The 23,468-nt window shown below is 53.4% G+C and overlaps 1 protein-coding gene across 1 annotated transcript in view; it reads right to left on the bottom strand.

The window, feature by feature from the left end:
- Window positions 1-1,633: 1,633 nt before the first annotated feature.
- The window catches only part of CNTN2 (contactin 2), a 36,255-nt gene continuing 14,420 nt past the window's right edge, over window positions 1,634-23,468 (bottom strand). Inside the window, exons 3-23 of the mRNA XM_017525430.2 lie at window positions 22,102-22,246; window positions 21,811-21,986; window positions 21,495-21,590; window positions 20,862-21,071; window positions 20,455-20,554; window positions 19,106-19,281; window positions 18,523-18,659; window positions 17,973-18,102; window positions 15,870-16,020; window positions 15,615-15,742; window positions 15,079-15,254; window positions 14,476-14,596; window positions 13,496-13,654; window positions 12,860-13,009; window positions 10,268-10,338; window positions 9,767-10,001; window positions 9,290-9,402; window positions 7,513-7,699; window positions 7,048-7,160; window positions 6,409-6,577; window positions 1,634-5,994 (exon numbers count right to left, since the gene is read on the bottom strand). Of these exons, the coding sequence (XP_017380919.1) occupies window positions 5,885-5,994; window positions 6,409-6,577; window positions 7,048-7,160; window positions 7,513-7,699; window positions 9,290-9,402; window positions 9,767-10,001; window positions 10,268-10,338; window positions 12,860-13,009; window positions 13,496-13,654; window positions 14,476-14,596; window positions 15,079-15,254; window positions 15,615-15,742; window positions 15,870-16,020; window positions 17,973-18,102; window positions 18,523-18,659; window positions 19,106-19,281; window positions 20,455-20,554; window positions 20,862-21,071; window positions 21,495-21,590; window positions 21,811-21,986; window positions 22,102-22,246 (3,053 nt within the window). The 3' untranslated portion in view covers window positions 1,634-5,884. The remainder of the gene's footprint in view (window positions 5,995-6,408; window positions 6,578-7,047; window positions 7,161-7,512; window positions 7,700-9,289; window positions 9,403-9,766; window positions 10,002-10,267; window positions 10,339-12,859; window positions 13,010-13,495; window positions 13,655-14,475; window positions 14,597-15,078; window positions 15,255-15,614; window positions 15,743-15,869; window positions 16,021-17,972; window positions 18,103-18,522; window positions 18,660-19,105; window positions 19,282-20,454; window positions 20,555-20,861; window positions 21,072-21,494; window positions 21,591-21,810; window positions 21,987-22,101; window positions 22,247-23,468) is intronic.

The following is a 23,468-nucleotide window of genomic DNA, read 5'->3' as shown; positions in this document are numbered from 1 at the left end:
TATCTTAAATTTTACACACACCCTTTCCCTCATTCTACCTACCTCAGAGGGGATGGATTTCAGAAGATCTGGGTTCTGGTCCTGGTTCTGCTATTGATGGTGTACGGGAGCAAGCTACCTGACATCATCATTGAAATAGGTGATTGTGAGGATCCAGTGAGATCCTGTGAAGTGAAGTACTGGACATGAGTTCAGGAGTATTACTGATGATGCATTCAGGATGGGACAACTTGCTGAGACATTCAGGAGATAGCTCGTGTACTTGAAGCAAGCAATCTTGACGTTAGAAGACCATAAAACAATGTCCTACTTGATATGTAATGAACTCACCATGACATTGCTGAGGAGGGAGGAGGACTGAGGGGTACTATGTCCCATTTTCCAAATAGAGAGACTGAGACCCAAGAAGAGCTAAATAACTTTTCGTTGCAGCCAGTAGTCAAGCATGGAATGGACTATTGCACAGCTGTGGCATTATAACCCTCTGTGCATTGGGCTCTTGAGTTTTGACTCTAAGGATGTGAAGGGATTGAGCAGAGAAGAGAACAAAAGATGTCCAGTTGTGTTAGTAAAGCAAAACCTGTTGAATTCTGTGCAAGTATTCTTCCTCTGCAGGGTCAAGGAGATGCTGACTGGACTAATATTTGGATTTTCGATTGGCTAGCAAAGTGGAAGGGATGACCCTTTTGCGATATCATACTGGTGTCCGTATGGATCCCTTCTGGAGGCTTGCTGTCAGCCTGGGCTTCCAGGGACACAGCTAAGCACTGAGTACTGGGGCCTTCAATCACCATCTCCCTCTCCCTGAAAAAAGCTGGGGGCATAGCCAGCATGGGGCCCTACTTGCTTTGCACTGAAAGACAAAACCCAGAGCTATGGAAGTGTGTCTCCACACACATCTTCATCGCACGGTGGGTCATGCCTGTAATCCCAGTACTTTGAGAGGCCAGGGTGGGTAGATCGCCTAAGGTCAGGAGTTTGAGACCAGCCTGGCCAACATGGTGAAACCCTGTCTCTACTAAACTAGCTTACAAAAATTAGCTAGGTGTGAGGGCATGCACCTGTAATCCCAACTATTCTGGAGTCTGAGGCAGGGGAATCTCTTGAACCCAGGAGGTGGAGGTTGCAGTGAGCTAAGATCATGCCATTGCACTCCAAAAATGAAACTTCTGTCTAAAAAAAAAAAAAAAAAAGTTTGATAAACGGTTATTGAATGTGTGAGAAAGTGTGGCTGGAAACCGACTAGTAATTCAAAACTTGTGGCTGCCATGAGCCAAGAGTAGAGGCAGCAGCCTCATTCTCACCAGCTGGGTACCGATCTCTGCAGGGAGACTTTCCTTTGGGACCATTGAGTCAACACCTCAGAGATGTCTTAAAAATTGGGTAACCCTGAAGCAGTACCATCACATAAGCATTGTTTACTGCCAATTCTAGCCAAGTGCCTGCTTGTGCTCTGCTTAGACCTGCCTTAAGATCTTGGCCTAATTTTTTCCCCTTCCTGGGACCGAATGAAGCAGTATAGAATGTATGTTGTAACTTCCATTTCACTGTGTGGAGATGAAAGCCTCTGGAGTGACAGAACAGGACAGGGAGGTATGCTTTAGCCTGATGATAAAAACACTCACAGCTGGTGCCACCTGCCTCAACAGGTTGAGAAACCATCTTTATTTAAGAACTGCCTGCTACCAGAGTCAATAAATAACTATCATTATAATAAGTACAAGAGAGAAACAGTAGGCCAATGGGAATGGTTCCATTTTAACAAACACTGAGTCAAGTTAGTGGGCCGAAGAAGCCCTAGCCTTTGCCAACCTGTGAGCCTCTCTAAGCTGTGCAGGCCTTGGATGGGACAGGTAAGTTGGAGGAGTCTTGGGGCCGAGGCAAGATGTATCCCATCTAAGGGCACTAAGTGTCATAGGCCCCATAGGCTGTCTGGGGCTCTGGCCAAAGCTATCTGACGCATTTTGTTTCTCTCGTTTTCCTTTATGTCCTGTCTTCCCAAAGCCTATGACCATATACACAAGTCCACAGGTGTCCCACAGCTACCAGGTGCCTGTTTCCATGGAGCTTTTTGGAGGCACATAGAAAAATGTCCATCTAATCCATTTTATGCTAAGAGCCTCTCCAGCAACCTCCATCACATCCAGGTGGAAGCCTAGGGTAGGTCTCACCCAGGGAGACAGAGCACCACTGTCATGCCAGTGGCCACAGGTTTGAGGATACTGTGTCTCCGACGGATGAGCCAGTTGGCAGTCTCGTTCTGACACCAGGCAGAGAAAAGATTCCTCTATAGCTGGGGGAGAGGTAGAGGGAGTCAAACATTCTTAGCCATCTTGGGCTCTTGCCCAGAGTACAGGCTGGCTGGTCCTTGGGGTGCCCTAAAGAGGCAGCATATGCTGGGCTAAGCACTAGGCTGTAACCAGAATTCTGGGGTCAGTCCCCTTAATGACCTCCTCTAAGGTGCAGGGCTACAGCAGATGGGATCTCCAAGACCCTTCCTGGGCCAAACACTTTGATTCTAAGAGTCTCATCTCTGGATGGACACTTGGAGCATCTCCTATCTCTCCAGTCACAGCTTCACCTATCCTAGACCCCCTGTCAACAGCTGTCGACATTCCTCAAAGATCCCTAAAAAAGAAGCCTCTTATTCCAGGGCCTCCTGGAATGTGGAAGGTCCTTCCAGAAGTTTTTTCTGATGTCTAACCTCAGTCTCTCCTGTTGTTACTTTATGAAAAGAAAAAGACACCCCCCACCTACCCCCACCATTTGTATCATTTACTGCCCTGAATGAAAGCAGATAACCTGACCTTGCTGGGCCCTGAAACTCAATCTGGAGAGAGATGCCCTCCCCCTGAGGCTGGGTATATACCTGGACCTGTTAGGGCAACAAGGACCTTGGAACCAGGGCAAAGGGCTCTGTAAGGGGAGTCCAGATGTATGCAGAACAGAGGGCACTTGTCTCCCTGGGCCCTGAAGACGTGCTTACATGTTGTTCCTGCCCCTAGTCCTCAAGGCGTTTGCTGGCCACTAAGTTGTGGGGTAAAATACTTGTTTGTGGCTGTCCCTCTTGCTGCCTCGCTGGGGCTTGATGTGTGAGAGGAGATAACTCAGAACCGTGGTCTCATGACCACAGCGAAAATGAGCCATCCTCTCAACTCCCCCAGCCCATCTGAGCAGAGAATACAAAAATCAGAGAATCCCTGGGAAGGAGGGGACTCTGAGAAGCATCTAATCTAGTCTTCTGCAAGCGAGTTCATGTACGTGTCACTCTAGCAAGAGACTGTTGCATTTTACAAGCTTGCATGTTCTTAGGTCACCTGTCTTATTAAACCTTATTTAGTACTCTACCTGAAATCTCAGGCTGCAGGAACATCTATTTTATTGTAGTTTTATCCCCCAAACAAATTCTACCTGCACAGTGGTTAGGTTTTCCTGGGGCTCAGTTTCCCCTGGATAAAACCCCTTCATGGGACTCACAGCAGGTCTGCCTTCCTCCCCTTTTTAGTGGACCTCATTAGCATTAAGGTACTTAGTTGTGAGTTAAGTATCGTCGGCTTCAAGCAAGCTTAGGGGCTGCAGGCTCCGGCTTCACTGGTTAGGTCCTATGCCAAACCAGCTCCTCCCTCAGCCCAGCAACTGGACACCTGTCCCCTGCTTCCTGTGACGCAGCCCGAGGCAATAAGGAAGGAATTGGCTAAAGCTTGGAAGGAAGTTTTGTTCAGCAATCCCTTTCTGATAGAGAACCAGGCACAGGCCACGTCATGGCCAGAGGGGGACCAGGAGGGATGCTAGGCCAAGTTTGGGCTCCCTGTTGGGAAGAATGGTCACATAGCTGAGCCCCTAGCACCCTTGCTTGGGAAGAGGTGAAGATTTGATTAGCCAGCTCCAGGAAAGCTGACCTGGGCTGGGGGGTGGGTGGGTAGGGTGCACTGGGGGTTTGGTAGTGGCAGGGAAAAGGCATGTGAGCTTATATTTTTAAAAAATTGTCGTGGATAAACATCAACATAAACCTGCCCAGGAAAATAGAGCAGGACTTAAAAGTTTAAAAAACCATAACAAAATAGAGCTCTAACTGTAAACTACAGAAAACAGGCTCAGAGCTTCCGGGGCCGTGTGCCCTTCAAGACGCCTGTCCCGCTGCTCCCTGTGAAGGGCCACCTGTCAGAGCACGGGCTGTGGGGTTTCCTGGTTGTGCTGCTCTTGCCTAGGGAATCTGCCCTCACTTTGGCCTCTTTTCTTGAGGCAAGAGTGAGGGGGACAGGGGCTTTAAGTCAGCACTGCATGCTGAAGTTCGGCAGAAGCTAGGCTCAGAAGGCCAAGAGGGACTGGATGCCTCCTGGAATCTGCCCACACCTTGGACTGGAACCTAGCCATGCCAGTCACCATGATCACCAATCCGCCCTTGAAGTAGAATTTTCATACCCTAGTGACTCTGACCACCTTCTTAGCCAGGCCATAGCCATTCAGCACTGCCTCCTTCCTCTGGGTAGACAAAGAGCCTTGAACAAAAAGGTGGGAGACTCGAGCTCTTAACCCAGCCCCATCTCTTCCAGGCTGTGTGACCTTGGGAATCCCAGACCCTCTCTGGACCACCTCCATTTCCTCATCTGTAAAGTGAGGGGCTTGGAGAAGTTGAACTCTAAGGTCTCTTCCAGCTCTGACGTTCTGTGACGGGTAGTATGCCCAGAGCTCAAGAAAGGATGGCCCATTTACTAACCCCTTTTCCTCTGGGGAAATGCAAGCAGTCCAAGGCTCTCTGGAGCGGATCTGGCCAGGTGGTCCTAGGTATACCTGGGAGCAGGCAGGGCCACATGTATCCTCTGCCCTTCCCAGAAGCCTCCCATTCCAGGACACACAGCATGAATGCTGCATTCCCCTCCCAGGCAGGAGTGAATCCGTGCTGGGAGAGCAGAGTCAAGGCTGCAGGTCGGGGAGGCCGAGCTGACTGCAGGCAGAACTGGAGGGAGAGCTGGGTGCATGATTGGCCATCTCCTGCCAACCCTGGAGGGACTGTGCAGGATGGGTCTTGGAGGGGCGGGGGACCCCACCAAGACAAGCCCTTTAGTCACTCAGCCACCTGAAGTGGCGCTGTCACTCTGGGGATGACAGGGTCAGGTTGGCAGTGTTGGCTTAGAGGGCAACGTCACCTGGATTGTGACTCTCTCAGACCGAGGCTGGTGCCCCTTTCCACCAAGGGCCCCGGCCTCTCAACTCTTTTTAGTTCCCACCCCAAGCAGCCTGGAGTATCACCCCCTCAAAGCTGAAGGGGCTCAGGCTCCCAGACTCAGGCATCAGGGCACTGGTCCTCAGCCGCCTGGGCAGGCAGGAGCCCCTAGGGCATCATTGGGGACAGCGTCAGGGTCCTTGCTGCTGCTCAAGAGGAGAAGGCAGGAGAGTCCTTGGGCCCAGGGCTTGCCCTTCTCCTTAGACTGAAGGATGATGAGGTGTGCCCTTCACCCCAACTCTTCAGCCTGTTATGTCTGGTGTTCCCGCCGGGCCTAGGACTGCTCTCAAGTGGTGGAGTCCACATAGGGTCCCAGAGAGCCATCTCTGCTGAGTTGAAGACACCTTTTTAGAACCCCCTTCTTCCCATGGGCCTGTTCCTTCCCTCAGGCAGCCTAGAGGGCTCAGGCATCGGCGTCAGTGTCATCATGGAAGTTACTGCCTGGTGCCTCTTGATTTAAAGAAAATCCTTGCATGGGTTCTATCCTGTGGCAGAATATAAAATATCGTACCTCCTACTAAAAGGGCACTGTTTAACGTAGGTATTTAAAACCAGCCACTCTGGCACAATGTCAGGCCACCTTGGCAGCAGGAAGGGGCCAGCTGGCTGTGTCCGTCAGAGGTGGCCTCCAGCTGCGGCGCAGAGGGAGGGGTGCCGAGATCAGAGCTCCAGGGAGCCTATGAGGATCAGCATCGCCACGGAGTGGGAAACAATGGTGCCAGGGTGCGCTCCTGGGCGGACTGCTGCGTTCTCCACCATCATGCTTGTGCCTGAAACCAGCACAAGCTGAGTCAGCTGGGCCTGGGTCTATCCTAACCCCACCCTTGTGACAAGATTGAGACCTTTCCTAAGGAGACTCTCAGGGCCGGCTGCAGGTCTGGGAGTGGATGGTTGGGTGGTCTCAGCCGTACTCCTACGGTATTCTGTTGGCCCTTTGCTTTTGCTGGTTGGTGTTCAGCCTCCCTCTGCACCTGCTCCCTTCCCTGGCCTTCGGGGATGTTTTGGGGGGTGGGTAGAAAGGTGGTAGCGAGGCAATTCTAGGACTACTTGGCACTTGCTTCCTGCCTGCCTTCCACTTTCCCTTGGGGATCAAGATTGGAGTTGGCCTGGGAGGGAATGATCCCCTCAGGCATCTGGGTGGACCCTGATACTCTCGGGGGTTAAGGACAGGGGAGGGGTGGCACCTCCGTTCCTCACGATGTGGACTTCTGCTGGGATCCCATCCCCTCCAGGCCCCGTGGTCCGAATCTGTACCAAGGCATGGCCAATGTCTTCAGGGACTGGGATTTCTATCCAGTTCTTGCCCGTGAGGTGGAGCGTGGGAGTCAGGTGTAAGTCATTCTGATACAGCATCTGTTGGAAGGAGGTTTCCAGGTGGAGCTTCCTGACACCAGGGCTAATCATTCTGTCCTCCCCAGCTTTAGGTACTGGGAAGAGCCCCAGTGGTTCTGGGCCCTTGAGGTCCAGCCTCCTCACCCCTCCTCCCCATTGACAAAGCTCCTCACTGGTGGGAGGAAAGCTTGCAGGCCACTGAACTGTTTCTGTAGACTCCTTAAGCCAGAAGGACCCCCATACTCCACCCTGCTAGTCCCTCCCTCTGGGAACTCTGCCTTTCTGCAGTGATACCGTCTGCCTGTTTTTATTAGTTCCTACTGTAAGTTACCAAGAGAATCGTTCATGAATTTCATTCCTCTCACGGTCACAGACCCTTTGCTTTTGTCTCACTCAGATGCCTCTTGCTATAAATTGCTGCTTCCTGTGTTCACTGGAAACACAGAGGAGCTGTTCCTTCCCATTCTGGGCCTGGCTGATCCCTTCCTCACCTTATAGCCGGTGACTGCAGACTCATTTCGGAGAGGGACCACAGGGTCCCACTTAATGCTAAGACTGGAGCTTGAGAAAGTCCAGGAGATGTTGCCAGGAGGTCGCCGCGGAGCTGCCAGAGAGGGAGAATTGGAGGGATGTCCAGACATTTCCCTGGCACCCTGCACCCCCTCACCTTTAGCCAGCCCTTCTCTGGATGTTTGCCTCTAGCAGTTATACCCAGAACATTCTGTCGCCCTGCCCATGAAACAAAGCCCATGAAAATCCAAAGGCTGGAGAAGAACGAGATGCTTCAGAGGCCTTGAATTCTATTCCCTTATTTCCATTAGGTTCACTGCCCAATTTCTGTCCACCCCGAGGCTGGTGGGCTAGAGCATTTGTCTTATCATTGGGGAAAGAGTGATCCCAGAGGCACCCACCCTCCAACACGTTCCCCTATCCCCACCCCAGGCAGACAGACTCACGGGGCTTCATGGTCGTGGCGTTGGCAGAGGGGCTGGCAGGCCCAGTGCCAGCCCGGTTGTAGGCCCTCACTGTCACATGGTACTTGGTGTTGGGGTGTAGGCCGCTGACTCGGGCACTGGTGTCCAGCCCTGCTGTCCTCACTCGGTCTGCGGCTGCTTCTTTGTCCCCAGCTCTCCAGTAGCGGATCTGAAGGAGGCAGCGACACCCAAGGGGCAGTAGTCAAGCCGAGGAACTCAGGGCTGCCCTGGCCCCCCACATTCTGTTCCTCTCTTGCTCATCTGGTCCCTGTGACTCAGTCTCAGGCCTCAGAACACTAGATCATGAGCACCCAGACAGCAGGACCATGTGGGTGTGAGTCCCTGCTGTCTGTTAGTGCCTAGTTCAAGGAAGGTGCTCAACACATGGGCTAGGGAAACAGCGGGTGGCAGAGGCTCAACGGAGCGATGGCCTGCTGGAACCCGCCTCATTACATTAACTTGAGGGGCGACCGTGGGCATTCTGCTAAGGGATAGGAAATGCTTATTTGTACTGCAAAGTAGTCCCCCTGCCCCAAGCAAGCATCTGAAGGCTGCCTAATAAATGCAGACCCATATTGATGGTAATCACAGCATGAAGACCTGCTAAATATGCTTTCAAATCAAGGGCAGAGTTTGGAATTATCTGCACACTGTGGCTTGCCTAAGCTATTGTGCGTGCTCCAATGTAGAGTACTTTACTGGAATAAACTTGTGCCATCACTAGTAGGCCCAGCCTGATGGTTCTTTTTTTTTTTTTTTAGACGGAATTTCACTCCTGTTGCCCAGGCTGAAGTACAGTGGTGCAATCTCGGCTCACCACAACCTCTGCCTCCTGGGTTCAAGTGATTCTCTTGCCTCAGCCTCCTGAGTAGCTGGGATTACAAGCGTGAACCACCATGCCCGGCTAATTCTGTATTTTTAGTAGACACGGGGTTTCTCCATGTGGGTCAGGTTGATCTTGAACTCCCAACCCAGCCTGATGGTTCTGTTCTTTCTTGCTTGTCCTTCTTCCTCTTCCTCTTGCTTCTTCTCACTTTCCATCTGCTCTACAGGTACCCCTATGTGGAGTCCTCAGTGGGCCCAGGACTCAGGCCAGGCTGCTGGGCCCGAGTTCCCCCCAGACAGGATGATCAACTGTACATACAGTGGCTCAGGCTGTTCTCTATAGCCCTGGACAGGCCAGCCTGAATGATTCTGGCATGAAAGTGGCAGGCCACACCCCTTCCCAGAACTGTTCCTCCGACCCTGGCCTCCCAGCTTCCAGTACTGGTTCTAGCCAAGCATTTACTTCTAGGCTGCCTCCGGGGTCTGTCTTCCCCCAGTGGTTATAAGCCATGGGGTCTTTTTTTCTTTTCTTTTCTTTTTTTTTTTTTTTGAGATGGAGTCTCCCTCCCCCTCCTGGACTCAAGCGATTCTCCTGCCTCAGCCTCCCGAGTAGCTGGGACTACAGGCACGTGCACCACACCCAGCTAATTTGTGTATTTTTAGTAGAGGCGGGGTTTCACCATGTTGGCCAGGCTGATGTACTCCTGACCTCAGGAGATCCACCACCTCTGCCTCCCAAAGTGCTGGGATTACAGGCATGAACCACGGCGCCCAGCCTGCCGTGGGTCTTAATGAAGTTTGTATCCACAGCTCTGCATAGACTAGATGCTCAGTTTGCCATGTCAGTGAACCAGGGACGCCAGGAGGAACGATCAGTGAGCTGTGAGTTGTCCCTAGCACCCCTTCCTCTCCCAAGCCCCCAGTTGGTGCTCACCTCGTACCCCAGGAGGATACCATTCATGTCCTGCTGCACAGGCTCCCAGGTCACGTTCATCTCTGAGGATGAGACCCCTTTGGCCCAGACCTTGGTAGGGGCCACCTTGGGCTCTGGGGACCAATACAGAATGGGTTTGGATTCCCAGGCCACCACTGTGTCCTGCAGAGCAGCCCTGGACCAGGATTGCCTTTGCTTAAGATTTTGGAGGAGAGTCCAGGGCCCAGGCTGAGTGGAAGCCCGACAGACAATGCTCCAGGGCCCACTTCTCTTCCCAGAGAGCCTCCCTTTTCCTTCCCCCGACCCTGAAGGGAGACAAGGTAGCAAGGCCTGGAAGTGAGGCCAGTGGTGTGGAACCCAGGCGTCCTCTGACCTCCTATGGAATGGAGCCAGGGGATGAGTAGCGTTCCCCCACCCCACACCCCTGTGGAAGAGCAGCTGGGGTAGGGATGAGCGGTGGGCCTGGGGGCAGCCCACCTTCCTCAGCAGAGTACACGAGTGCAGTGAGGCTCTCAGGCCCATCCCCGCGGCGGTTGTAGCTGCGGATCTTGACCTCAAAGGGCATGTAGGGCCGGATGCTCTCGTTGCTGTAGACGAAGTACTGGGCATCGGCGCCGGGCACCCGGGCGGTCTGCCAGTGAGTGCTGCCCTGCCTGCGGAAGGACAGCAGGTAGCCGAAGCCGTCTCCGTTCTGGTACTCCCGTGACATGGGCTGAGGGGCAAGAGCGTGGCATGGGCGAGTGTCCGCGGCACGTGTCCCTGCCCATTTCCTGGCCCCACCCAACCTTTGCCAAGAGTGGCAGCCCTGGACAGCTGTGCCTGCAGCATGGATTCGAGTGAAGGGCAGTGGGTGCATGGGAGAGGGGAGAGGAAGTTGTCTGCTTTTGAGTCAGAGCTGTGCAGTGGTCCTTTTGGGAGCTGCTCAAGCGGGAGAGGAGTCAGGGAGGAGGAAGAGGACATCTGACCCTGCCAGCTTACCGTCCAGTTGACGATGAGCTCTCCAGGGGCTCCACCTCCTCCGCTGAGTCCTGAGGGTGCCACCGAGGGGACTGTCAGGCACCAAGAGACACAGATAGGGCTTGTTAATGAGCAAGGAAGAAATGAAAGACCCGAGCCTACACCCTCAGAGCATCGTAAGATGGGGAGTCCCTTCAACTGGGCCCTGGGTTTGTCCTCCAGTGGTGCCTCTGAACATAGGCTCTGGAGTCACGCAGTCCTGAGATCAAATCCCACCTCTGCCATTTACTAGCTGTGTTTCCCTGGGCAAGTTACTTAACCTTTCTGAGTCTCTGATTCTCTTCCCCGTGAAGATAATCATGCTTCTCTCAGAGGCCATAATGAGAATGAAATTGAACAAGATGGTGGTTAGCATAGAGCGGAGGATGCACACATCATCACTGCCGTCCTCTCTCCATCAGCTTAAACCCAATCACTGAGAACAACTCCCATTTGCTTTCAAATAAGTGGAAAAAATAACCCAGAACTGCAGTTAATGCAAACAAAGAAACAAAACAAACTACATTTGGGCTTCAGGGTGATATATTACTATTCTTCTTTTTGTTGCAGATTTAATCTCCTCATTGTCTCTAGTATTAAACAAGGCTGATATTAAAACAAGAGTTTATTTCATCAGCTCCTGCAGCTTGGCAGAGAGTAACTTGTCTGGGGGTCAAAATATTTCCTCAGAGAATCCAGCAGTTGGAGATTTTTCACTTGCTTCCGATGACAATAGTTTAGTGCCCTGTAATTTGCAAGAGACACTTAAACACATTGGCCATTTGAGGCTGGGAGTGGGGGCTCACGCCTGCAATCCCAGCACTATGGGAGGCCAAGGCAGGTGGATCATGAGGTCAGGAGTTCAAGACCAGCCTGGCCAGCATGGTGAAACCCCAACTCTACTAAAGATACAAAAAATTAGCTGGGTGTGGTGGTACATGCCTGTGATCCCAGCTACTCAGGAGGCTGAGGCAGGAGAATTGCTTGAACCTGGGAGGCAGAGGTTGCAGTGAGCCGAGATCATGCCATTGCACTCCAGCCTCGGCGACAGAGCAAGACTCTGTCTCAGGAAAAGAAAAAAAACCAAAAAAACATTGGCCATTTGATCCTGTGAAGTGGGTGCTATTATTGCCTTTTTCAGGGTGGAAGGGCTGAGGCCCAGAGCAGTTAATCAACTTGCCTAAGGTCACACAGCTAATAAATGGCACAGGAGAATCTGAACTCAGCCCCTCTGATTTTAAAGCCCATCATCCTTCCTTTGCATCACAGCTGTCTTTGTGCCCCTCGGCTCCTGGGATACTATTAATAGAATAAAGGAGTCCCCTCACTTCTCCACATTTGACTGTCTAAGAAGTTCAGGATCAATCCAAGAAAGTGCTCCCTCTGAATTTCTTACTCAGGAGAGGTACCAGCTAAAAATGTTGAGTGATTCCAGAAAAAGGGCCTGGAGAGTCAGTCGGGGGCATATAGGAGAACATGTTTCAGGGAGACAAGAAGGTGGACCCTCACTACACATCCAGTGTGACTGATCTGGGAAGGTGAGAGGAGGGGAGGCAGGGTTCTGATTCTATGCTGCCCGTCCCAGGATCCCAGGGCTTTCATTTCAGGCCTTCCCCTGTGAATGGCGTGGAGATGGGCAGGAGCCTCTCAGCAGATGCTGACTGGGGCCTGTACCTCCCATTCTCTCCTGCGTTCTCTTCTCCCCCTCCTTCCCCACTCAGGTTCTGACACCCACATGCCTTTTGCTGAGGGTTGTGGGTAGATTATTCATTCCTTCTGCTGCCAAAAAAGCCAAAGGGTTTAGAGCTAAAGGGCTTGGAGACCCTGGCTGCTTCCTTAGCCCGCTGCATGGAAAACACACACACACACCCCTGCATCAACTGATTCCTTTTTTTTTTTTTTTTTTGAGATAGAGTCTCACTCTGTCACCCAGGCTGGAGTGCAATGGTGTGATCTTGGCTCACTGCAACCTCCACCTCCCAGATTCAACCTATTCTCCTGCCTCAGCCTCCTGAGTAGCTGGGATTATAGGTGTGCATCACCATGCCCTGCTAATTGTATTTTTAGTAGAGATAGGGTTTCACCATGTTGGCCAGGCTGGTCTCACCTGACCTTAGGTAGTCCACCTGCCTCAGCTTCCCAAAGTGCTGGGATTACAGGCATGAGCCACCACGCCCAGCCAGCATTAACTGATTTCTGTAGTGCGTACTCTTCCAGGAGGACATCTGTCTACCACTCCATGGTCCTGGGTTCAAGTCCAAGCTCTGCCAATGTGACTCTTCCTTTCTCTGAACTTTGGTTTTTCCACTTTTAAAAATTAAACTTAAAAAAATTATAGATTCACATGCAGTTGTAAGGGTGGCCAGTTTTTAAATGAGGAGTTGGACTAGATGGTCTGTCCATGCAGTGGCCCTGGTGCCAGCTTGGTGTTCCCTCCTCATCTGAAACGTGAGAGTCTGAAGCCTGTGAGCAGCGTTGGAACCCAGCATAATTGTGGCTGGCTTGGTGCTTCCTATAGTTGGGGCCAGGGTCTCTGCCCTGATGATAGTTCTTTGGCACACCCAGGACTCTCACCTGCTTCCTTGGTCCGGATTTTGCTGGAGGGCCCACTAGGCTCCCCAGTGCCCAGAATGTTGCTGGCTATGACCCGAAACTCATAATCCATCCAGGGGGTGAGACCCAGCACCTGCGCAGTCTCAGCATTGCCCTCGATGTTTGCAGGATCTGCAAGGCATCAGGGAGTCTAGCATTCGCTTGTTCATCCGGATGCAGAGGGCAGGCATTGGCCTGAATCACCACTTTCTACCAGCCCTCACTTTGGTACTTGCCATATACTAAGCTCTCAATATCTCTTTCAGAAATGACTGAAAATCGAGTCAATTTCCCTATCTTGGTGCCTCTGCTAATGCTGTGTGCACCCCCATGCCCCCATGAATATTTTCATTGCTCCAGTAACAATCCTACCAATTCTTCAAGGGCACAGTCCAAGCACCGCCTCCTCCAACTCTCTCCCCACTCTCCTACTTTCTGTATGACTGTCTTCCTGCTTGCCTGCATGCTCCCTGCTGGCAGAGGGCAAAGTGTGTCCCTCTTGGAAGCTACAGGCTCAGCCCTAGCCCTCAGACCCCCGATCCCCAACCCTTGACCTTTCCCACCTCCTACACCCATCCAGGCCTTATCAGCACTGAGCCGGGTGGGGCTCACACTTACTGGTCCGAACCTGCTTCCACTTCCCTGCAGGCGGCGTGCGAGCTTGCAGGATGTACTTAGCGATGGGGCTGTGGTTGTCAAAGCCACGGCTCCAGCTGAGCTGGATGGTGGTGTCGCCAATGTCCCTCACCACCACGCCTCCTGGGGGTCCTGGCGGACCTGCACCAAGGGGTTAGAGCACAATGGGTCAGAATTGGGCAGCTTCCAATTTGAGCCAACCTCCACCAGGCCAGGTTTGGGCTGATACAGTACCAAGACAGGACAGCAGAGGGCGCAGTGAACACACACCCAGGCAGGAGGGCAGGCAAGGATGTGGGCAGGCAGGGAGAGTGCCAGTTGGAGGGTGGAAGGGATGTGTCTCAAGGGTGGAGGGCTCACATGGAGAGGTACATAGATTTCCCAGCACTAGGCTTTGAAAACTTCAGGTCTCAGTAAAACACTCCTGCCTTGGGATGCGTTTAGGAGTGGATTTCTTTTCTTTTTCTGAGATGGAGTCTCGCTCTGTCGCCAGGCTGAAACGTGGTGGTATGATCTCCGCTCACTGCAACCTCCACCTCCCGGGTTCCAGCGATTCTCCTGCCTCAGCCTCCCAAGTAGCTGGGACTCCAGGCATGCACCGCTACGCCCAGCTAATTTTTGAATTTTTTGGTAGAGACAGGTTTTTGCCATATTGCCCAAGCTAGTCTCAAACTCCTGACCTCGTGATCCACCCGCCTTGGCCTCTCAAAGTGCTGGGATTACAGGCGTGAGCCACCACACCCGACTGGGGTGGGTTTTTTAAATGTTGGCTTTGGACGAAGAATGTCCTACTCATTTAGGACCTGTGAACAACCACGGGATATGTCCAGCTCACAGGACTTCCGCCAGAAGCCCTTCCCACAGCTTTGAGGGAGAGGAGGGGAGAGGAGATGAGCAGGTCAGGACAGCCCAGCTGGACTTCAAGGGAGCTGTGGTAGGGGTAGAGGTGGGAAACCCCTCACCTCGGACCAGGACTGTGGCCTCTTTGGATGCGCTGTCAACTACCGTCTGGGCCATGCACGCGTACTTCCCCCCATGGCGCAGCTGGGCATTCAGGATGGTCAGATCCCCAATGGTCTCCTTCTGCACACGGGGACAGTTAGGGGCAGCAGGTCAGAGCACTGGCCCTGACCCAGGCAGCAGGCCATGAGACATGAGTCCCCTGCTCCAAGACATCCGTAGGTCCCACTGCTTCTCAGTTTTCCTGCCTGTTCAATGGGAGGAGTCACTACTCATCACTCAGAACCACTGGGGACTAAACAACAAAGGTTGTTTCAGGAGACGGTCAATGACTGTCCAAATTAATAATGTCATTTGCCCCTGGGGTTAGGCTAACAAGAGCAGTAGTGGGAGTATCTTGGTGGGACACCAAGTAGTGGGAGTGTCATCCATCCCCCAGGAGGGATGGCTGTTCATCCAAGGGTGAGCTTGCCATGCATGGGCCTGAGGGAACGGGGAAGCTTAGGCTGTGGGGGACTTAACAGTGGTGATGGCTGAGGACATTTTGGGGCTTCTGTCTGTCTGGAAGGAGGGAGAAGCCATGGGGCTCTGGCCATAGGCCTCACCACACTGGTTCTCCTGTAGTGCCCTCCAGGCTTATCAAAGTCAATGGGGAAGTCATCCAGGGTCCAGGTGAAGGTGAGGTCCATGGTGGGGTCATGGGAGGCATGGCACTGTAGGGTCAGGTTGTCACCCACGTTGATGTCAGCACTCGAAGGGGCTAGAGTGATCTTGGTTGCATCTGCCAAGAAAAACAAAGTCCCCGGGTGGATGGGGGAGGAAAAGGGCCCAGGCACGGGCCGCAGGGCAGGCTGAGAGGCTCTGTCCTATGGCCGGGCAAAGAGAAGAGGTGGTGTGAACCACAGATGTCTCAACCGCCCAGGACTGCAGGAGTGTGTGGCAGGCCGGGAGGCACGACCAGAGTCTCAAAGGTGGTGGTCTCAAGCCAAACTAAATCCAGGGGGTGGTGTCAAGCCAAACTAAATCCTGGGGTGGCCTCAACACCAAACTGGGAGCAATGTGGAACACATGAGCAGGATGACAGGAAGGACGGCACCCTGAGGAGGCTGAGCCCCTGGCCTCCCCATGTGGCAGCCCTCACCTCGCACAGACAGGATTCCAGTGCTGTTGGCTTTGCCCATGAAGTTCTCAGCAAAGCACGTGTATTTGCCTTCATCTGACCGACTGATGTTTCTTATGACCAAGGTGCCATCTGGAGTTACAGTCACTCTGTGGCAAGGACAAAGCAGATGTGGCCAACTCCCGTGACTGTCGTCACAGGAGGGGAACTAGCTTCCATGGAGAATGAGGAGGAGCAGGAACTGTGCAGGGTGGGGTGTGGGGGTGTGGGCAATACCTGCTGCTGTTGACCAAAATCTCCGTGCCTTTGCTCCAGAGCACCACGGCCTTTGGAGCTGCGCGTGGCTGGCAGGGGATGACGATCTCTCCCCCACGGGCTGCAGGGATCAGACGCCTCACGGGATTCAGCCTAAAGTCAGGGGCAAGTGCTGGAAGGAAAAGGGCAGAGCCACAGAGAAAAGTACTGTCACCCTTGATTAAGATGTCACCTGGCCTGACCTTTGAGGCCACCCCATGAGTGAATCCTACCAGCACCTCTTCCAGAACCAAGCCCCCCTTTCTCTGGCCTAAGCCATCAAATCTGGCTGGACTATTGACAACACCCCCACCCCCACAATCCCTGACACCCTGCATTTGTCTTCCTGTTTCTGTACGTTCCTCCTACAATCTCCTCTCCACCCAGCTGGGAATGAACAGCTTTTTCAACTCACACTCAGTGAAATCCGGCTCTTTACAAATAGGTGTCCACCCTTCCAGTCACATCTTGCTCCACTCTCTCCCCCATTCATTATGTTGCAATCACCTAGCTTTTTTTTTCTCTCTCTCTCGTAGATGTGAAGTCTTTTCCTGCCTCCAGACCTTTGCACTTGCTGTAAATCTTGCCTGGAAATTCCCCCATCTTCACACAGCTGGCTCCTTAACATTCAGGTCACAGCCTAAATGGGACTTCCTCAGAGTGGTCTTCAACCACCCCATCTAACAGGCCCATCTCACGCCCATCACTCTGCTGGATTTTCTTTTCTTTTCTTTTTTAAAGACAGGGTCTTGCTCTGTTGTCCAGGCTGGAGTGCAATGACATAATCTCAGCTCACTGCAGCCTCTGCCTCCAGGGCTCAAGTGATTCTCTTGCCTCAGTCTCCCACGTAGCTGGGACTACAAGTGTGTCCCACCACACCTGGCTGATTTTTGTATTTTTCATAGAGATGGGGTTTCATCATGTTGCTCAGGCTGGTCTCGAACTTCTGAGCTCAAGGCGATCCACCTGCCCCAGCCTCCCAAAGTGCTGGGATTACAGGCGTGAGCCACTGCACCCTGCCTGGATTTTCTTTATACTATATTTGACGGCTAGCTGAAATTATTTAATTGTTTGATTTTGGGTTTATTTGTCCCTTTCCCTCTACTGGATTGTAAGCTACTTAAAGGCAGAGACTGTATCTTTCGTATTCATCCCCTATGAGGGGTTGCACAAGTATTGGTTGAATGGATTAAGGAATGAATGAATGCTTCTTAGCAAAGCTTCACTAAAACTTGATGTGGTAGGTAGCATTGCGTCTGTATAATGGATGAGGAAACGGAGGCTCAGTGAGCTCAAGTCACACAACTCAATATTAGCACTGGCTGACATTACCCAGGCGCCTGGTGTATGATGGGCAGGCCCTTTCTGCTGTACCTGTCTCATTTCATTTGGTCCACACAGCAGCCCAGGAGGGCAGGACTATTATTGCCCATATTTTATAATCAAGAAACTGGAACACAGAAACACTAAGTAACTTGCCAAAGCTCACATGGCTGAAGAGGTTGCGTTAAACAGATCTGGTTTGGTTTGCATTTTTTTCACTGCAGCAAACATTTACCGTGTGTCAGACGTGGAACAAGTCAGAGACCCTGCCCTCTGGCAGCTCTCAGCCCTGTGTCTCATCTTCTTTTTTTTTTTTTTTTTTTTGAGATGGAGTCTTACTCAGTCACCAGGCTGGAGTGCAGTGGTGCGATCTCGGCTCAGTGCCACCTCTGCCTCCCAGGTTCAAGCGATTCTCTCACCTCAGCCTCCCGAGTAGTTGGGACTACAGGTGTGAGCCACCACACCCACCTAATTTTTCCTGTATTTTTAGTAGAGACGGGGTTTCACCACATTGGCCAGGATGGTTTCCATCTCTTGAACTCGAGATCCGCCTGCCTCCGCCTCCCAAAGTGCTGGGATTACAGGCGTGAGCCACCGCGCCTGGCTCATCTCCTTTCTTAAATCTCTGAGTTCTCCTACTTAGGAGCTGTTGGACAACCAAGGAAAACTGCCACAGGATATGTGTGTGTGTTTGGAAACACCTAAACTCAGAGCTCTGAAAGCCACCCTACGCATGTCCTTGGGACCTCCCTGGGTCCTTACCTTGCACAGCCAGCTCCGCGCTGGCATAGATGGTACCGTGCTTATTCTCTGCCACACACTGGTACATGCCTGAGTCCTCCAGGCTCAGCTTGGAGAACCGCAGGTCCCCGGCCAGCACCTCCACCCGGTTCTGTGTAGAAGAGCCCAGAGCCCAGGGGATCAGGAACACTGGAGCCCCAGGGAAGAGGGGTTGGTAGGGATGGGGGCAGTGGACACTGTAGGCTGATAATTCCTAGAGGATGTCGCTTGTATGTCCAGTCCTACCCCAGGACCACCTGGAACCTGAGGATGCAGATTACCCAGGCCTCCCCAAAGCTGGAAGGGTGAGGTGACTGACTCAGGACCTCATCGCTTATTTTGTGGCTGAATTGTCCCTGGATCCAGGCCCAGCCTGTGGTCATGGGACTGGGATGGGAAGAAGCACTAGGACCACCATATGACACCCTAATTAGCCCAGAGGGGCTACCAGAGGTGCAGGGGGAGTTCTGGGGGGTGAGGGAAGCAGGCAAGCAGAGTTGTGATGTGTGGGAGGAAGGCCCATGTCTCCTACCTGGGAGGCCAGAGGCTCCCCATTCCGCAGCCAGCGCACTGTGGGCCGGGGCTTGCCGGCGGCTGCGCAGCCCCAACGCAGGTTGGAGCCAATGTCAGCCTCTGTGTCCGAGATCACTTTGAGCCACTCAGGCTGAGCTGTGGGAGCCGGGGAAAGAAAACCTGGCATGAGCTAGGAGGAGCTTCCAGCTCATTAAAAGAAACAGAAAATCAGGGCAGCAGTACCTGTGCCAGACAGCAGAGGGCGCCATCAGCATTCTGGGATGGAGAGGACAAAGAGGACAGGGCAGGAAGGAGGAGGCACAAGAAAGCTGGCACTCTGTGGTTGTGCCAGTGGCTGCTTTACAAACTTAAATCATCCTGGAGCCTCCTGTGTGCTTTCTGCACCCCTGACACTGCAGCTCTGAGCTGACCACAGCACTAGCCTCTTCTGGTCCTAGGCTCAGTGCAGTCCTAGGGCAAGCGGGCTCATGCAGGGGGCCTCCCAGTCTCCTCCCTGAATTTTGGGTCTGTTTCCTTGGGGACCAGGATGAGAGCGGGAAGGGGGTTCGGGAGGGGTGGAGAAGGTGTCCCCAGCTCTGTACCCTGCACGATGATGCGGCCCTGCACAGTGTCTCGGCCCTTGGAGTTCTCCGCCTCACACTCGTAGGTGCCCTCATCCTCAAAGCTGACGCTGGGGATCTGCAGGGTGGGCTCAGCCGTGGCCCACTGCGGGGACAGGGAGCCGTCCACTTTGCGCCACTTGATCCGGGGGACAGGGCTGGGAGGAGAGACAAATGCAGAGGGTGTGGGCTGAGCTGGGCCTACCCCTCCAGTGCCCGCAGCTCCTCATACCCAGACTCTCAGACCCTGCTGAGATGCTGGGGCTGGGAGGAACCGAGGGAGGGAGGGAGGGTGCCTTCTGGCTGATCCTCATGCTCTTCTCCCAAGTAGGCTCGGCGCAGATGCAGGGGAGGGGCCCTGGAGCCAGTGAAGCTGGCCTTCCAACGGTCTCACCCTGGATCTGCCTGCCCCCTCCTGCACTGGTCTCCATGCCTCGGGGTCTGCCCTCTGCCACGGTGGCCTGTGACCTGGGTCTTTATGGGTTCCCTTTTCTGATGCCTCGACAGGGCAGGTCTTAGTTATTAGTGCAGTAAAACGGACTGAGGTGTCAGTTTTAATGGTTTCATATATTCCCCTCCCATGTGCTTTTCATGTGGATTTTCTGGCAGCCTAAAACTTCCCACAAGGCAAAGGTTATCCCAGGTAACCACAGGAGACAGTTGAGGGAGGAGGGGGCCAAAGTACAAATCACATTCTTTCTTTCAGTCTACAAACATTTATTGAGCACCTACTATTTGCTTAGCCCTGTTCCAGCGAATCCTTTTTCTGGGAGCGAAAGAAAGAGAACACTTTCTGTTGTGATTCTCAGATAGATCGCTCTTAACATTCATGGAACACTTAACTAAATGCCGCGCACTGTTTTAAGCACCTCACATATATGAACTCATTTAATCCTCATAACAACCTGTGAGGTGGGTACTATTATCACCACCATAAAGAAACTGAGGCACAGAGAGGTTAGGCAGTTTACCCAACATCTCCCAGTCGGTGCGTGGCAGAACTGGGATTTGAACGAGGCAGACTGGGGTGGAGGCTGTGCACTGTGCTGCCTGCCTCCAGCCCTGGGTGTTACTGAAGCTGTCTGAGCCTGCCGTGCACTGCTGGAGGACCAAGTAATCCAGGACATGGAAGGCCCCTGGCACACGCCATGCCTCACCCAGAGAGTTAGTGTCCAGCGAGTGCTGGTCGATACTCACTGTGCACCTAGTACTTTGCTAGACCCTATGAGGGACACCAAGATGAGTGAGCCCCGACTCTGCCTGCCCTCCCCCTGGGGTCACTTGTGCCCCCAAGAGGCTGTGCCCTGGCCCCCCTCCCTCTTCCCACTCACTTCCCAAAGGCGAAGCACTCCAGGGTGACCTGCTGCCCCACCAGCGCATAGGTCTCTGCTGGGAACCGGGCCTTGATGCTGGGTGCAAAGAGCCGGGTGTCTGGAGAGAGAGGGATTTTACAGGTCAGATGAGGCTGACTCCAGGTCAGATGCTCCTGTGCTTGAGGTTTCAGTACCTTTCAGAGCCAACTCTGTCTGGACAGCTGTGTGGAGTCTCAGAAGACTCCCTTTCCCCTTGGGGCCTGGGGCAAGAGCCTGAGGATTCGAAGCAGGAGGATCTGGGAGTCCAAGCCCTGGAATCAGTGCTCTGCGCACTGATCTTCCAATTTCCAAGGGAAAAACCCTTTTCTCAATGCCCGTGGACCCTTCCCACTCCCTCCCTCCAGCCACGCCTGGCCAGGCCTGACCTTCAGCAGCCAGGTTGAGCTGAGCAAACTTGCTGAAGACGCTTTTGGTGGAGAAATCCATGTGGCTGGTGGCCAAACAGGAGTAGTTGCCCAGGTCTGAGGCATTGGTTCGGGCAATGTACAGGTTCCCTGTGGTCTGGGACACGAAGTGGCGCCCATCCGTCGGGATGAAGTTGGGGAACTCATTGAGGAGCCAGCGGTAGGACAAGCCTAGGATGTGAGGGGTTGGAGGAAACCAGGGGGTGCTGGGCTAACAGGGCCACTCTGGGTGGGGCCCCAGCATGCTGCTGGGCTCTGCAAGCCCTGTCCTGAGAGCCTCCCACCATGCTCTGAACGGGGGCTAAGGGGAGACCTAGAGGGAAGAAGTGACCTTATTCCTGCCCTCAGGGAGCATTAAGTCTTCCAGGAATGGTAGCCCTCAGGGACCACCTAGTTTGGAGGCAGAAGCAGGGCACAGAGATGGAAAATGACAGACCCGTAAAGGAAACACAGAGCATTGAAAATTAGGGCCCCAGGGATGGGTACTTCTAAGGGTCATCTCCAGGGGTCACCGTTTATTCCATCCTTCCTCTGCCAAGCATCTGGAAGCCTTTCCTTTGCCCTCTCTAGCCTTGGCCCAAGGTCTGGACTCACCTGGGTAGTGGGCAGGTGGGTTACAGGGTAACATCACCCCCCAGCCTTCATGAGTTTTCACTGGGTCTCGCTCCTCCTTGGAGAATTCCTGCAGAACTGGAGGCAGAGACCAGGGGCTCAGACACTGTCCCCCTGGCCTGGGAGCCCCCTTCCCTACTCATCCTTCACAGAGAAGCAACAGTTCACTATGGCATGTCACGTGAGGTCAGGAAGGCCTGGCTTGAGGGTGTCACTTGTTCTTTCTGGGTTCTTTCTCCTAGCCCTCTCTCCCCCTCTCCCCCTCTCCCAAAGCATCTTGGTCCCCCACGGGTCTCACAGCCAAAGCGGAGGACAGCCTCCCTGCTGACGACAGTGCCCACTGGGTTGGAGGCCAGGCACTGGTAGACACCGGCATCCTGGGCCTTGGTGGGATTCATGATGACGAGGTTGCCCCCCACCAGCTGGTGACGGGAACCTGGCTCCAGCTTCATCTCAGTGCCATTCATCTTCCACCTGCAGCAGCGGATGGAGGAAGGGGACCTCTGAGTCCTGCCTGGTGGCAGGGCTGATGTGGAGGAATGCTCAATGGCTGCCCAGGGCCTCCCAGAACCCGCTGCAAAGGCCTTACCGATAGGTGGCTGGAGGGCTGGCCCGGGCGCGGCATGCCAGCAGCACCTGCTCCTCCGTAGACTCCTCTGGGAATAGCACACTGAGGGGCTGGTCTTCAAAGACAGGCCCAAAGGTGGTTGGGGATCCCAGGGCTGAACTCCAAGCTGCAGGTGATGACACCACCAGAGGCCTCAGAGCCTGGGCCTGGTTGGAGCCTGGACTCTTGGACTGTGCTGTCCAGTAAAACTTTCTGTGATGCTGGAATGTTCCATTTTCTGCACTGTTCGGTGCGGTAACCACTCGCCACGTGGGGCTGCTGAGAACTTGACATGTGGCTATTGTGACAGAGGGACGACATTTTACATTTTATATTATTTGAATTAATTTAAAATTGAATGTAAATAGGCTGGGCAGGCCCCATCTCGTCATGTTAGTTTAGTCAAGCACCCATCCTACACTCAGGTATGGAGCACCTGCTCTGTCCCCATCACTGGGCTAGAGACTGGCTTGTAAAAATGATGAAGACACAGTCCCTCTTCTTCAAGGGGCTTGCAGTCCCAGGAGGGAGACAGGAAACTGATCATGCAAGGTGGCAAACGCCTTAAAGAGCAACTAATATTCAAGATGCTGGGCCTCACCATGGAGGTAGCCCTACCTCCCAGGGCGCTTTCAAGGGAGGCTTACAGAAAAACTGATCTGCGGGGTGTGAGGTGCAGACGTCACCAGCCACAAACATACAGAGACGCTGTGAGTCCCTGGAGTCTAATACCCCTGCTGGGACAACGAGGACCAATGAGGCCTGGACTTGGGGACTGGGCTGGCCCTCTACTAGCCGTGGGACCTTAGAAAAGTTATAGAACCTTTCTGAGCCTCAATGTCTTCACCTGTAAAATGAAAAGCATAGGAATTCACCTCCCAGGGTCTGTGTGAGGACTCGGCCAGACAAACCCTAGGAAGGTGGCAGGCACGGAGAATGTGCTCCGCTGATGTCTGCTAGAGCCACGTGTGGGGTGGGGTGGGGACTCGGAGGAGAAGGATGGCCTTATGGTGGGTGGAGGGTGGGCAGTTTGCTTTGGTGGCAGTTTTATGCAATTCCAGTATCACAATTCAAGAAATGTCCAGAGAAGGGAATGACTTGCCCATGGTCACCCAGCATGTCTGTGGCACAGACAGATCGATTCCTCCTGAGCTTGCTGGACCAATGGGTGCCACACAGGCAAATGGGGCAGACCCCCTCTCTTCATGCACCATTGTGCTGACAGGGCTGGGTGGGCTTTCTGCTGACTGGTGGGGCCAGTCTGTTTTGCCTCTGCGGTGTCAGGTGGGAGCCAGGACATCCCTAATTGGCTTCTACTGCTTAACACAGCTGATTTCAGGCCTTCCTTG

Source organism: Cebus imitator, unplaced genomic scaffold (assembly GCF_001604975.1).
Source record: "Cebus imitator isolate Cc_AM_T3 unplaced genomic scaffold, Cebus_imitator-1.0 Scaffold38, whole genome shotgun sequence".
NCBI classification, from domain to species: Eukaryota; Metazoa; Chordata; class Mammalia; order Primates; family Cebidae; genus Cebus; species Cebus imitator.
The sequence above is the reverse complement of the archived record's forward strand: the minus strand, read 5'-3'. Positions and strand labels throughout refer to the sequence as shown.